The sequence below is a fragment of the Macaca fascicularis genome, chromosome 10, assembly GCF_037993035.2.
Source record: "Macaca fascicularis isolate 582-1 chromosome 10, T2T-MFA8v1.1".
Classification (NCBI taxonomy): domain Eukaryota; kingdom Metazoa; phylum Chordata; class Mammalia; order Primates; family Cercopithecidae; genus Macaca; species Macaca fascicularis.
This window is the reverse complement of record NC_088384.1, coordinates 35,882,769-35,896,837: the sequence shown is the minus strand read 5'-3', so window position 1 is coordinate 35,896,837 and position 14,069 is coordinate 35,882,769. Positions and strand designations below refer to the sequence as shown.

The 14,069-nt window shown below is 52.3% G+C and overlaps 1 protein-coding gene and 1 pseudogene across 17 annotated transcripts in view; one reads left to right on the top strand and one right to left on the bottom strand.

The window, feature by feature from the left end:
* LOC102125700 (phosphatidylinositol 3,4,5-trisphosphate 3-phosphatase TPTE2-like) overlaps window positions 1-14,069 on the bottom strand; it is a 347,382-nt pseudogene that overhangs the window by 17,331 nt on the left and 315,982 nt on the right.
* The window catches only part of LOC102124692 (putative inactive beta-glucuronidase protein GUSBP11), a 60,860-nt gene continuing 57,015 nt past the window's right edge, over window positions 10,225-14,069 (top strand). For 7 of the 17 annotated variants that reach the window (XR_012418366.1, XR_012418365.1, XR_012418363.1 and 4 more), the window contains exons 1-2: window positions 10,376-12,554; window positions 13,271-13,369. Coding sequence is in view for 4 of the 17 variants with exons in the window: in XM_065522567.2 (XP_065378639.1) it covers window positions 12,119-12,554; window positions 13,271-13,369 (535 nt within the window). In the remaining 13 variants the exon portion in view is untranslated. The other 10 variants (XR_012418367.1, XR_012418368.1, XR_012418361.1 and 7 more) reach the window with 9 other exon arrangements.

Below are 14,069 nucleotides of genomic sequence, written 5' to 3'. Positions count from 1 at the left end.
AGGCATATATTCGCCAGACTGCCACTGTCAAAGAAAAGCCCTGGAGGCACTAGAGAAAAAGGCCAGATCACATACAAAGTTAGCCCGTCAGGATAACAGCAGACTGCTCAGCAGAAACTTTACAAGCCGGGAGAGATTGAGGGGTCTATTTTCAGAATTCTTAAAGAAAATAAATCATAATCAAGAGATTTATATACTGCCAAACTAAGCTTCATGAGTGAAGGAGAAATAAAAACATTTTTTCTAGAGAAGCAAATGCCAAGAGAGTTCATTACCACTAGATCAGTCTTACAAGAGATGCCTAAGGGAGTTCTAAACATGGAAATGAAAGAATGATACCTGCTGTCATAAAAACACACTTAAGTACATAGCTCACAGACCCTATAAAACAACCATACAATAGAAAGTACTGAAAAAAAAAAAACCACAGCTAACGATTTCATGATAGGGTGAAAATCTCACATGTCAATATTAACCTTGAATGTAAATGGTTTAAACACACCACTTAAAAGTCACAGAGTGGGCTGGGTGCGGTGGCTCATTCCTGTAATCCCAGCACTTTGGGAGGCCAAGGTGGGCAGATCACGAGGTCAGGAGATCAAGACCATCCTGGCCAACATGGTGAAACCCTGTCTCTACTAAAAATGTAAAAATTAGCCAGGCGTGGTGGCACATGCCTATAATCCCAGCTACTCAGGAGGCTGAGGCAGGAGAATCACTTGAATCCAGGAGTCAGAGGTTGTGGTGAGCCAGTATCGTGCCACTGCACTCTAGTCTGATGATAGAGTGAGATTCTGTCTAAAAAAAAAACCAACAAAAAACAAAAAACAGGCTGGGTACGGTGGCTCATGCCTGTAATCCCAGCACTTTGGGAGGCCGAGGTGGGTGGATCACCTGAGGTCAGGCGTTCGAGAGCAGCCTGGCCAACATGGTGAAACCCCATCTCCACTAAAAATACAAAAATTAGCTGGGCATGGTGACAGGCACTTGTAATCCCAGCTACTTGGGAGGCTGAGGCAGGAGAGTTGCTTGAACTTGGGAGGTGGAGGTTGCAGTGAGCCAAGATTCTGCCATTGCACTCCAGCCTGGGCAACAAGAGCGAAACTCCATCTCAAAAAAAAAAAAAAGAAAGAAAAGAAATCATTCCCTTTGCAGCATCATAGATGCAGCTGGAAGTCATTATCCTGAGCAAATTAATGCAGGAACAAAAAACCAAATACCATATGTTCTCACTCATAAGTGAAAGCTAAACAATGGGTGTTCATGGACATCAAGATGGCAATAATGGACACTGGGCAGTTCTAGAGGGGACTCAGCAGAAAAGGGCATAGGCTGAAAAACTAACTATTGGGTCCTATGCACAGTACCTGGGTGATGCAATCAATCATACCCCAAACCTCAGCATCACACAATATTACCAATAAACCTGCACACGTACTTCTGAATCTAAAATAAAAGTTACATTGTACCAAAAAAAACTAAGCTCAAAAAGGAAAAAAAAAGTGTTTTGCCCATTAAAAGACAAGTAATAAAAGAGTACAAGAATCATCCTATATCAGAAATCTATATTAATGCAATTTATATGCAGGCTGGATGGCACCCAAGCAAAGAAGGCTTTGCTTGCAGAAGGCTTGTGGAACCCTGTTGAGGCTGCATCTTCTTCACAGCCATCAGATTGTTCCCTGAGGTATCTGCTTAGCAGTGCACAGGCTATTTACATGGAGGGCTTTGGGGAGCTGTGGGGTTTGGGTTTGGCTGGGGCATGAGTGTTGGCTGTGGGATCTGTCACAACCTGGTCCTATGGGACACCCAGTCTGGGATCCTTCTTCCCAGACCACCATCCTGCCTGTCACCGCTCCTATGGCAGGTCCACAGCTGCTTGCTGGAAGGGTGTTGGGAAGTGTTGGTCCTCCAGCTGTCACATCCTCCTGTTCAGCTGAATCCCAGCGATCCTCACTTAGAGTCTGGGTCTCAGAAGGCTGTGGCCCTGGGTTCTTGGCTGGCTGAGTTGGTGCTTTTGTAGCCTCTGGGGCTCTTGTATGTGAGGCCTGACCTGAGTTGCTTCAGGAAACTTTTGCCACTGAGGCTGCCTCCTGCTTAAGAGCAGAGCCTTTGTGTGGAGATCTGGCTGGCCTCCCTGGCGCCCAGCCTGTCCTGTCCTGTTATGTCTGGGTTTGAGGCTGTGTGGAGGGCTCTCTTCCCATAGAGGAGGCAAGGCCAGTCATGTGGGTCAGAGTGAAGCATGGCGATCCCAGCTGGCTCTGCCCGTCCTTTGACTGCAGGAGTCTGAGAATGACCAGGCCTGGGGAGCTGCCCTTCCTGGGAAACAGCTTTTCTCCTCCCCTATTGTGGAGTTTCTGGATGTGACCCAGAGGGCGCTGGGCCTCTGTAGCATGTGCTGGGTGTAGCCGTGTGATTCAGGGTGGGAGGTGCAGGGGATCATCTGCTCTGAGCCAGGTAAGACCTGGACAGGACTGGGGCAGCCCTCAAAGAAGCCAGGTCTGATGGGAGAATAAGCATGGGTAGGGAGGGGACAGGGTCACTAGGGCTGTGTGTCACCTGTTCTTGCTGCTTGGTCTGCCCTGGGAGTGAGAACAGAGGTGGAGGCTGCTGTGGACCCACTTTGGCTTCCGAAAAGCAGGTGTTCATGTGGGGAGAAAGGTGGGTGGGGGACAAAGCTGGTCTCTGAGGTGTTGAGTGGTTGTTTGTATGTCTTTGTCCTTTTTCTCTCTGCTGTCCCCAACAGCTCTGCTGTACCAGCCCATTGACCAAATACATCACTCAGAGCATCCTGGTCCTACACACGAGTGTTAAGGCCCCTGAAGGGCCAGAGAGGGCTTAGGAGTTTCTCAGAAGCCTGAGCCCGGTGTGAGAGGGCACCAGAGTCACTGAGAACAGACCATTTGAAAAGTCGGGCAGAGGGATCCTGGGCCCTGAGTGTGCCTGCCTGGCCTGAGGTAACCAGGCCAACAGGGCCAGGGCCTCAATAGAGCTTAGCTGCTGAGCTTGGCAGTTGGCCAGTTGCTCTCGGTGGAGGCAGGAACATCCTGATTCCCCAACCCCTGTCTTTTGGTCTCCAGGATCCTTGGAGCAGCTGCAAGGTAGGTAGAGGGGTGTCTCTCCCAGCTGCTTGGTGAGATGAGCCTCCACCTGGCTGCCTCTGCCAGGAGAAAAGAGTAAAGACTGCAGCAGGGAGAAAAGCCAGTTGGGGCCCTTTTAGAGTCAACCCTGCTGCTCTGATTCTAATTTTCAGTTCAGATTTTGCAGGCATGAGTGTGGGTCCCTGAGTGCCCGCCCTTTGAATTCTTTTGGTGAGGACTAAGCATTCCCCAGGGGCTTCTCATTGAACCCCAGAAACACGGCCCCCATTTACCATCCCATACCTTCCCAGGACCTGCTGAAGCGCACACCTGCGGACCACCCAGACTGCCTGTCACTACAGGATGCCCTCCGCATCTCCCAGGACTTCTTTCTGGCATTAGTGATGACATTGACCCCCTGGACTGCAGTCACAATGGACTCCCAAGGGTCAGGTGAGCTCAGGGCCCAGCAAGGCCTCACACTCAGGTTGAGGAGCCCAGGGTGGACCAGATCCCCAGTTTCTTCTCTTACGGCACAGGTATCACTTTGTACCCCTGGTCTCTGCAAACCTGATCCCCCATTCCCAGCCAAGGAGAAGTCTTTGGTCCTTGGTCACCCTGATTTGATTCCCTGCGGCATTTTAAGCCCTAGGCTGAGAGCTTTAAGCCCAGTGTTTCAATAATTTTCCTAAGAATCCACTGAGCCAGAAGAGGAGACAGGCCTGGAGAGTCTCTCCATGTCCACCACACTGTCTTTGAGCTGTGTCAGAGCTGGATTCTTTACCTCGGGCAGGCTGTCTGGAGGCCCCAGGCATTGTTCCCCACACCAGGGAAGTCAGCCTGTGGGTACCTCATTCTTGATTGCAGATGCCTGCCTCTGGCCAGCGTGATGTCATCAAGGTGACCAGGGAGGCTGAGGGAGCAGGAGATCTCAGCCGCTTTACATTGGCCTGCACAAGCAAGAATCAGGGAGTGAGCCCCACATGGGGAAAGGCTAGTACTAGAGGTGGCCAAGGCCATCCACGTTGCTGGAGCATTTTACATGAGCTCCTGGATGTCAGACAGCAGTTTCCATGGGGGCCCTTTTTGGTGCAAGGGTGGGGGTGAGCTCAGTGAGGGGAAGCAACACTCAGCATTAGAGGCACAATTCACCCCTGTGGGTCAGCACCCTGGCCCAGATCAAAGGCTTCCTGACCGATAGAGGCTGTTAAGTGGCCCTTAGGAGTGAAGACTGCCTGGGTTCATGCTCCTGTGTGACATTTGTGAGTGAGGGGCGGGTCTGGAGAGTGCCTGATGGTGCATAGGGAGCTGTTTCTGTGCAGTTTCTGGTGCCACTTTGCAATATCACGGAATGTCACTAGTTTGTTTTTCTCTGGGGATATCTGAAAAATCTCTGGAAGACGTAGAGTAGCATCAGTTGTAGGTCATCTTAACCGTACGCTTTCAGCACACGCACCTACATATTGTAGTATACGTAGGTCACACGGTGTGTCATGGAGACAGGAAAGGCTGGGACAGATGGTCGCAGCCCCACAGAAGCCCTCCTGACTCTGAGGGTGGCTGAGGGGAACTATGGAAATCCTCATGGAGTGGAAACCATCCGGAGCCCAGGTGAGAGGCGGCTGCAGGTCCCCCTAGGACACTTCTGTGGCCCCAGCGACGGCAGCCCGGGGTGTCTCATTCCCTGGGTGTTCTTTTTTAAATGTGTCCACCATACATGAATTTGGCTTTGGTTCCCTTGTTGGGTCTTGTTGTTGTGTATTTTTGTGTGAATGCCAATACCACATTGTTTGGATCACTATAGCTCTTTTTGTCATTTGTAATCAGGGAGCATAATACATCCATGTACTTTGTATTTTCCAGTGGTGAGATTGCTAGATGACATAGTAGCTGTATTTTTAATTTGAGGAGGAACTGCCGACTACTGCTCATAGTGCTTGATCCTGGGAGGCAGAGGTTGCACTGAGCCAAGATTGCGCCACTCCATTCTAGCCTGGGCAACAGAGCGAGACTGTCTCCAAAACAAAACAAAGATTCTCTGCGACAACCACTGTATCGGCCCCTCAGGAGGGAGGGTTTCTCCAGGGCAAGGTGAGGGGAAGCCCAGTGATGGGAGTGCTGCCTGGAGAGGAGTCAGTTCCAGTGGCTGGGGCCCTGGGTTTTGGCCGAGGACTGTGCTTTGGCAGCTGCTCTGCCTCTCATAGCCCTTCCCAGCTGCACACATGGGGAGTGTCAGTGTGCAGTCACAGGCCTGCCTCCTTTGGGCCACTTTGTGACCATGATTTTTGCCTGTGGGGCAGGGTAATTTCAGGATCTAACTTGATGCACTTGGATGTTCTCAGCCCCAAAAGGCAGCTCTTCTCATTCTAGCCTTTTGTTTTGTTTTGTTTTGTAGAAATGGGGTCTTGCGACGTTTACCAGGCTGGTCTCAAACTCCTTGGCTCAGGTGATTCTCACAACTTGGCCTCCCAGTGAGCTGGGATTACAGGCATGAGCCACTGTGCCATGCTAATTTTCTTACTACTATTTTTTGTAGAGCTAGGGTCTCGCTGTGTTGCCCAGGCTGGTCTCGAACTCCTGGCCGCAAGTCACCCTCCTGCCTCAGCCTTCCAGAATACTGGGATTACATCCCCTTCTTACCTTCTCTGCCAGAAGAGCCCCCGTAGTGTGTGAGTGCTGAGTCATGCAGTCTTCTGGGTGCCGAACGGGCTTTGCCGATCTGGTCCTGGGCTCCGTATGTGGACGTGATCTGTGTGAACAGCTACTACACTTGGTATCATGACTATGGGCACCTGGAGTTGATTCAGCTGCAGCTGGCCACCCAGTTTGAGAATTGGTGTAAGACTTATCGCAAGCCCATTATTCAGAGCGAGTACAGAGCGACAGAATTGTAGGGTTTCACCAGGTAAAAGGTGTTGAACTTTGTGATTGCGTGTTCTCTCTGGGCAGAGATGTCACTTGCCTCCCCTGGCCTGCCCTGTGCTCACTGCAGTGCTCCCCTTGCTTCACCTTTAGGCTCACCTGCCGCTACCCCATCCACATTCCCTTCTTGCCAGCATCCAGGCCTCTGCCCCACGCGCTTGGTCCTCAAAAGTGGCCTCCTTACTGGCCTTGTTTCCAGACAGCCTCCTATCACCCGTTCCCAAGTGATATTTCTAACTCCTGACTTCAAGTGATTTGCCTGCTTTGGCCTACCCAAATCCTGGGATTATAGACGGGAGCTGCCACGCCCGGCCTGTCCTCATTTTTTTATCCCTCTCATTTTTTCATCTTCCTCACCAAAGATAGGTTGCTTTATCTTGTCGGGTTTTTTTTTTTCATGTGGATTCCTGAACCCCATCCAGCCCCTTGTTCCCTCCCCAGCCAGCTCACACTCATTTGTCACAGCTCCTGGGACTCCCGTTGACACATAAAGAACAGCCCCCCACAGTGGACTGTGCTGTTCTGTTTGCACCCTTAAATTTATCATGCTTACAGAATGCCACTCCTGCAAACTAGTCAAGAAGGGGGAAGTGGCTCGTGGATATGCACCCTTGCTCATCCTCTTTGAAAAGGTAACCAGCTCTGATTTCTTTTTTCTTTGAGAGGGAAGATCATTCTTGTCACTCAGGCTGGAGTTCAGTGGCACAATGTTGACTCACTGCTACCTCCGCCTCCCGATTCAAGTGATTCTCTTGCCTCGGCCTCCCAAGTAACTTGGATTACAGGTATGTACCACCACGTTCTCCTAATCTTTTTTTTTTTTTTTTTTTTTTTTTTTTTTTTTAGTAGAGGTGAGGTTTCACCATGTTGATCAGGCTGGTCTTGATCTTTTGACCTCAAGTGATCCACCTGCCTTGGCCTCCCAAAGTGCTGGAATTACAGGCATGGGCCACTATGCCTGGCCCCAGTTCTGAATTCTTAAGAAACTCTCGAGAGGTTCTAGGTCAGCACTGATAGACCTGGGTTCTGCAGTGCTGGGTGTGGTGGCTCACACCTGGACTGCTAGCACTTTGGGAGACCGAGGTCAGAGGCTCTCTTGAGCCCAGGAGTTTGAGACCAGTCTGCACAACATAGACCCCATCTCTACAAAAAATTTAAGATTAGTTGTGGCCAGGCAAGGTGGCTGACACCTGTAATCCCAGCATTTTGGGAGGCTGAGGTGGGTGGATCATGAGGTCAGGAGTTCGAGTCCAACCTGACCAACATGGTGAAACCTCATCTCTACTAAGAAAATACAAAAATTAGCTGGGTGTTGTGGTGTGCGCCTGTAATCCCAGCTTCTCAGGAGGCTGAAGCAGGAGAACTGCTTGAACCAGGGAGGCAGAGGTTGTAGTGAGTCAAGGTCATGTCACTGCACTACAGTCTGGGTGGCAGAGCGAGACTCCATCTCAAAGAAATAAGAAAAATAAAAAATAAAATTAGTTGGTTATGGTTGTGCTTGCCTGTAGTCCCAGCTACTTGGGACGCTGAGGTGGGAGGATCGTTTGAGCCCAGTAGGTCACAGCTGCCGTCTGCCATGATTGCACCACTGTGCTCCCACCTGGGGGACAGAGTGAGACCTTGTTTCAAAAAAGAACCGTTGCAATGATAGAAATGCCCCATATATGCACTGTGTGAAATGGTGGCCACTAGTTACATGTGGCTATTGAGGTCTTGATATATGACTAGAATAGCTGAATTTATTTAGTTTAATTAAAAATATTTTTTTTTTGATATAGCCTTACTCTGTTGCCCAGGCTGGAGTGCAGTGGCATAATCACAGCTCATTGCTCAACCTCCTGGGCTCAAATGATCCTCCCTCCTCAGCCCCCGAAGTGGCTGGAACCACAGGCATGCGTCACCACAGCTGGCTAATATTTAAACTTTTTGTAGAGACTGGGTCTCACTGTGTTGCCTAGGCTGGTCTTGAACTCCTGGGCTCAAGTGATCCTCCTACCTTGACCTCCCAAAGTGCTGGGATTATAGACCTGAGCTGCCATGCCCAGCCTGGTTTAATTTCATTATACATACATACATACAAACATACATACATACTTACATACATACATTTACTTATGATAGTGTCTCGCTCTGTCACCCAGGCTGGAGTGCAGTGATGCAAACACAGCTCACTAAAGCTTTGACCTCCGGGGCTCAAGCAGTCCTCCCATCTCAGCCTCCCAAGTAGCTGGGACCCCCAGTGTGTGCCACCATGCTTGGCTAATTTTTGTAGTTTTTGTAGAGGTGGTGTCTTGCTATATTTCCCAGGCTGCTCTTGAACTCCTAGGCTCAAGCAATCCTCCCCCTTCGGCCTCCCAAAGTGCTGAGATGACAGGCATGGGCCATCATGCCTGGTCCCAAGGCATATTTTTACTTCTAGTGTAGTTCAGCCTTAAGACTGTACCAGCAGATAGAGGAGGAAAAGTAAGATGAATTGAATATCAAATTATATTTATAAATAAAGCAGTTACTAAGTAATTACTTTCTTTTCTTTCTCTTTTCTCCTTCCTTCCTTCCTTTCTTTTTCTTTCTCTCTCTTTCTCTCTTTCTTTCTTTCTTTCTTTCTTTCTTTCTTTCTTTCTTTCTTTCTTTCTTTCTTTCTTTCTTTCCTTCTTTCCTTCTTTCCTTCTTTCCTTCTTTCTTTCAACAGAGTCTCGCTGTTGCCCATGCTGGAGCACAGTGGCATGATCTCTGCTCACTGCAAGCTCCACCGCCCAGGTTCACACCATTTTTTTTATACTGTCTCACTCTATAGCCCAGGCTGGAGTGCAGTGGCTCAATCTCAGCTCACTGCAATCTCCACCTCCCAGGTTCAAGAGCTTCTCCTGCCTCAGCCTCCCAAGTAGCTGGGATTACAGGCACTCACCATCACGCCCAGCTAATTTTTGTATTTTTAGTAGAGACATGGTTTCACCATGTTGGCCAGGATGGTCTCGAACTCCTGATCTCAGGTGATCCACCCGACTCAGCCTCCCAAAGTACTGGGATTACAGGCATGAGCCACCACGCCTGTTCCTGGACTGCTTTTTAATAAAATTTTACTCCTGCTTTGCAACTTGCCTCTATCTGGTATCTACCTTGTGACCCTCAGTCAAAGTCTTTCTTCTGAGGAGGCAAGAATTGAGGTTGTTTCAGTTGTGTATGGATTCACCACCGGGAACTCGGATACCTTCCACCTGTAACAGGTCGAGGACGCTAGGTGAAAATGTTATGGAAGCTGCATGCTTTTTACAAATGTAGTGGTTCTCATGTCCAGCCACAGCCACTGCACCTGCGTGAAAGTCCCCTGAATAAACCTACGTCTTTTTTACTGTCTCCAGATCTCTTTCAGATTCCTTCTACACAGTGCCTTCCCTACTGGAGTAAAGTGGGGTCCCGCAGGGCACCCTCTCCCTGCAATTTTTTTTTTTTTTTTGAGATAGATTCTTGCTCTGTCACCCAGGTTGGACTGCAGTGGTGCGACCTCGGCTCAGTGCAACCTTCACCTCCTGGGTTCAAGTGAGTCTTCAGCCTCAGCCTCCTGAGTAGCTGGGATTACAGGCGCCTGCTATCATGCCTGGCTCCTTTTTTTTTTTTAGTATTTTCAGTAGAGAGGGGGTTTCGCCATGTTGGCCAGGCTGGTCTCGAACTCCTGGCCTCAAGTGATCCGCCCACCTCAGCGTCCCAAAGTGCTGGGATTACAAGCGTGACCCACTGCACCTGGCCTCTCTCCCTGTATCTTCATGTATCTTCAAAGCCAAGAAGGAGCTTCTGTCCCCTTGGTTAGGGTCGGGGTCCCAGAGGTCCAGGATCAAGGCTACGGCCGCCTCCCAAGGACGTGCATCCCTGCAAGAGGCTGCATCCCCCAGTCATGAAAGAGGCTCCCGTGGGGCCTGCTCCAATTCCTGCTGGGGAAAGCAAGTGGAGGTGCCCCTTGAAGAAACGGGGATGCCACCAATCTCAGGGGTTCTGTCGTGGCCTGGGGCCCTGGATCGTCCAGCCTCTGCTGGGATGGGAAGGAGACGACTCCCTTCTTGGCTGGAGCTGAGGGTGGGGGTCTCGCTTCCCCAAAGGCCTAGCCCTGGATTCCAGCCACAGGTCCTCCTGGGCAGCACCAGGCGCCGCCCCGCCCCTCCAGGCCTGGCAAGCGCCCTCAACAAATATGGCGCCGACGGGGTCACGCGCATCACACCGCAGGCGCGTCACGCGACAGGCCCGCAGGGCTTCCCCCGGGCCGCTCTCATCCCCTCAGACTGGCTGCCAAGACAGGGAGCGGGAGGTATGACCTGGCTGGTGGCGGTGTCCTGGGCGGCTCTCAGCAGCTGTTGTGTGGCTGCCCACAGGCGCTGCTGGGCGGGATGCTGTACACCCGGGAGAGCCCGTCGGGGGAGGGCAAGGAGCTCCACTGCCTCTGAAGCTTCCCAGCGGACTTCTCCGACAACAGACGCCGGGGCTTCCAGGAGCAGATGTAGGGGCGACCGTTGGGAGGCGCCCGGAAGCCCGGCGTTGGGAATGGCGAAAGCCCCGGCGCCCTGAACCCTCCTTCACCTGAGTGCCCGGGAGTTGGGGGCCTTGAGGAGGTTAAAGGTCAACTGGCTTGGGGGCGCGGGGTTGGAGGACGGGAGAACCCGGGGGACTAGGGGGACCGGGGAGGGCCAGGGCGGAGGAGGCGGGAGGAGGAGGAAGCGCTCCTGTCCAGCCACGTCGGGAGGCGATAGCTGAGCCCGGGCAGTGTACTCTCTTTTATTTTTAATTTTTGAAATGTTTTTGAGACTGGGTTTGACCCTGCCGCCCAGGTTGGAGCGGAATGGCGCAATCCTAACTTCTGAGCTCAAGCGATTCTCCCGCCCCAGCTTTGCAAGTTAGCTGGGGCCCCCATACCTAATTTAAAAAAAAAAAAAGAGAGAAAGAAAGAAAAGAAACTTGGTCGGGCTTGGTGGTTCACGCCTGTAATCCCAGCACCTTGGGAGGCCCAGGCGGCCGGATCACCTGAGGGGAGGAGTTCAAGACCACCCCGGCCAACGTGGTGAAACCCGCTCTCTACTAAAAATAGAAAAGTTAGCCAGGTGTGGTGATGAGCACCTGTAATCCCAGCTACTTGGGAGGCAGAGGCAGGAGAATTGCTTGAACCAGGAAGGCGGAGGTTGCAGTGAGCCGAGATCAAGCCACTGCACTCCAGCCTGTGCGACAGACTGAGACTCTGTCTCAAAACAAAAACCAACTTTTTGGTTTGTTTTGTTTTTTAAGATACAGCGTCTCAGTACGTTCTCCAGGCGAACTCCTGACCTCAAGCCATCCTCCCACGTTGACTTCCCAAAGCGCTCATTACAGGCATGAGCCACCAGACACTCGTCAGGCCTGAGGGGCAGGCCCTGCACAGAGCTGGGCCCGGGGATCAGGAGGACGGGACAGTTTAGACATTCTGATGTCGGCTCTGCTGAGGGGGGAAGGTAGCTTGGTTTTCAGGGTTCAGATAGAGGACAGACAGTGACATCAGACCAAGGACGCCACCCCTGTTGCCCTCCTGACTTGGAATGTGGTCAGCAGAGAAGTGGGATCCGGTGAGGTCTGGGCCGCATTTGCCTGTTCTACCTCCTCTTTTTCTTTGTCTTTTTTTTTTTGAGAGAGGGTCTCGCTGTGTCACCCAGGCTGGAGTGCGATGGCATGATCTTGGCTCACTGCAGCCTCTGCCTCCTGGGTTCAAGCGATTCTCCTGCCTCAGCCTCCCGAGTAGCTGGGACTACAGGCGCCTGCCACCACTCCCAGTTAATTTTTGTATTTTTAGTAGAGATGCGGTTTCACCATATTGGCCAGGCTGGTCTCGAACTCCTGACCTTGTGATCCGCCTGCCTCTGCCTCCCAAAGTGCTGGGATTACAGGTGTGAAGCACCGTGCCCAGCCTACATCCTCTGTTTCTGACTTTGTGGTATTCAGTACAAGAGAAAGAGAGGAGAGGGCTGGCTGCCTGCCGGCATGGGCCTCACTCACAGTGTCCTAAGCAAACTCCCCCATCCCCCTAACCAGCCTTCCTCCCTGTGACAGGCAGTGGGTCATTTGCATCTTAGTCACAGGTCTGAACTTTCTTGCCTCAGGCTGCGATGTGCCCCTGGGTTCACCCCTGTCTCCGGAGATACTGGGTGCTATCCGCTCCAACGAGGATCTCCTGGCCCCACTGGTCCAGGTGTACAACCTGCCCTGGCAGTGGACCTGTCATCAGCAGGTTATCTGTCTTTTCCACCAGGAGTCCCCGCCATGTGTCAGAGCTTGTGCTAGGCCTGGGGGCACAGCTGTGCAGCACACTGGTCCCAGATCCCTTTGGGGGCCTAGGAGCTGAGCCCAGCCCTTCTCTTTGCAGTCGGGCCCCACCTTGGACATACCGTTTCTCTGCATCTTCAATGACATCAGCCAGGACTGGGCATTTTGTCAGCTGGGTGTGGTATGAATGGGAGGTGACCCTGCTGAAGCGATGGATCCAGGACCTGTACACAAGAGTGGTACTGAGGATTGGCAGTGCCCACTTCTATGCCATTGTGGTCAGTGTAGCCATTAGCAGGCAGGGCGGGTGGGTGGCCACAGCTGCTGAACAGCCTGGGACCCTCAGATTCCACCCACAGCCTCTCTCCTGGGTTGGGACAGTGGGGGGCCTTACCCTGCCCTGGGGGCTGTGCCCTGTGTAGGGGGATAGGTGGCCTGATCTACCCCACTGGGAAGTCTTCCCATCTGGCTGGCAGGCCCCTGAGCCCCATGCTGCGGGTTATGTGAGGGGGTGCCCGATAGCAGAGCCCCTCCTTATGCCCCGACCTGCCACCCCCTCCCCATATCTCCTATGTCTGCAGTGGGTGAATGGTGTCCACACGCTAGAGCATGAAAGGGGCTACCTCCCCTTCGAGGCTGACAGCAGCAGCGTGTTCCCGGTGGGGCCCCTGCCCTCCCGCCTCTGCTTCACTGTCGCCATCAACAGCACGCTCACCCCCCAACCCTGCCACTAGGGACCATCCGTACGTGACTGACACGTCCAAGTGGGTACCATCCTGCCTCCACTGCACGCACCCACCTTCCCGCCCCACCCTGTGGTCTTCCTGCCAGAGACAGGGTGGCCTTCGCAGAGAGGAGGCCCTGATCTGGGGGGCATGTGAACTGAGGGCAAAAGACCCGTGGCAAGGGCCCAGCGAACCACAGTCCTCCCGTCCTAGGTATCCCAAGGGTTACTTTGTCCAGAACACAGACTTTGACTTCTTCAAGTACGCGGGACTGCAGCGGTCTGTGCTTCTGTACACGACACCAACTACCTGCATCGATGACATCAACATCACCACCGGCATGGAGCGAGACAGTGGTGACGGCTTCTGGTAGGATCCTCCCTCAGCGGGGCCCAGGGTGGCTCTGTTTGTTCCCTATTTGGAAAACTCTCCCAGGAAAAAGGTTCTCCCAGCATCTCTAAACCTTCACAGGTTCCCATCCATCTACGAAGCTAAAATCCAGGCTGTCTGAGCACGCACGGGCTCCCGAGATCACTCATGTGGTTGATCTCACTTGGAGAAGAGGGGTCTGGCCTAACGTCACATAGCTCAGGGTGGCACTCCTGTCCCTTCCCCACGGTGCTGCTCTCACTCTCGCTCCCCTTGTTACACATTGTGCTCAAGGAACAGGCAGCTTTGGAGGGCCGGGTGCGGTGGCTCACGCCTGTCATGCCAGCTGTTTGTAAGGAGGACTTGGTAGGAGGATCACTTCAGGCCAAGAGTTCAAGACCAGCCTGGGCAACATAGTGAGACCATCACCCCAAAAAATTAAAAAAAATTCGCCAGGCATGGTGATATGTGCGGGTAGTCGCAGCTACTGAGGCAGGAGAATCAGTTGAGCAAGGGAGGTCAAGGGTGCAGTGAGCTGTGACCGCGTCACTGCACCCTGGTCTGGGCAACAGAGGGAGACCCTGTCTTTTTTGTTGTATTTGTTTTTGAGCTGGAGTCTCACTCTGTAGGAGCCCAAACTGGAGGACACTGGTGCATTCTTGGGTTCACTGCAACCTCCGCCTCCCAAGTTCAAGTGATT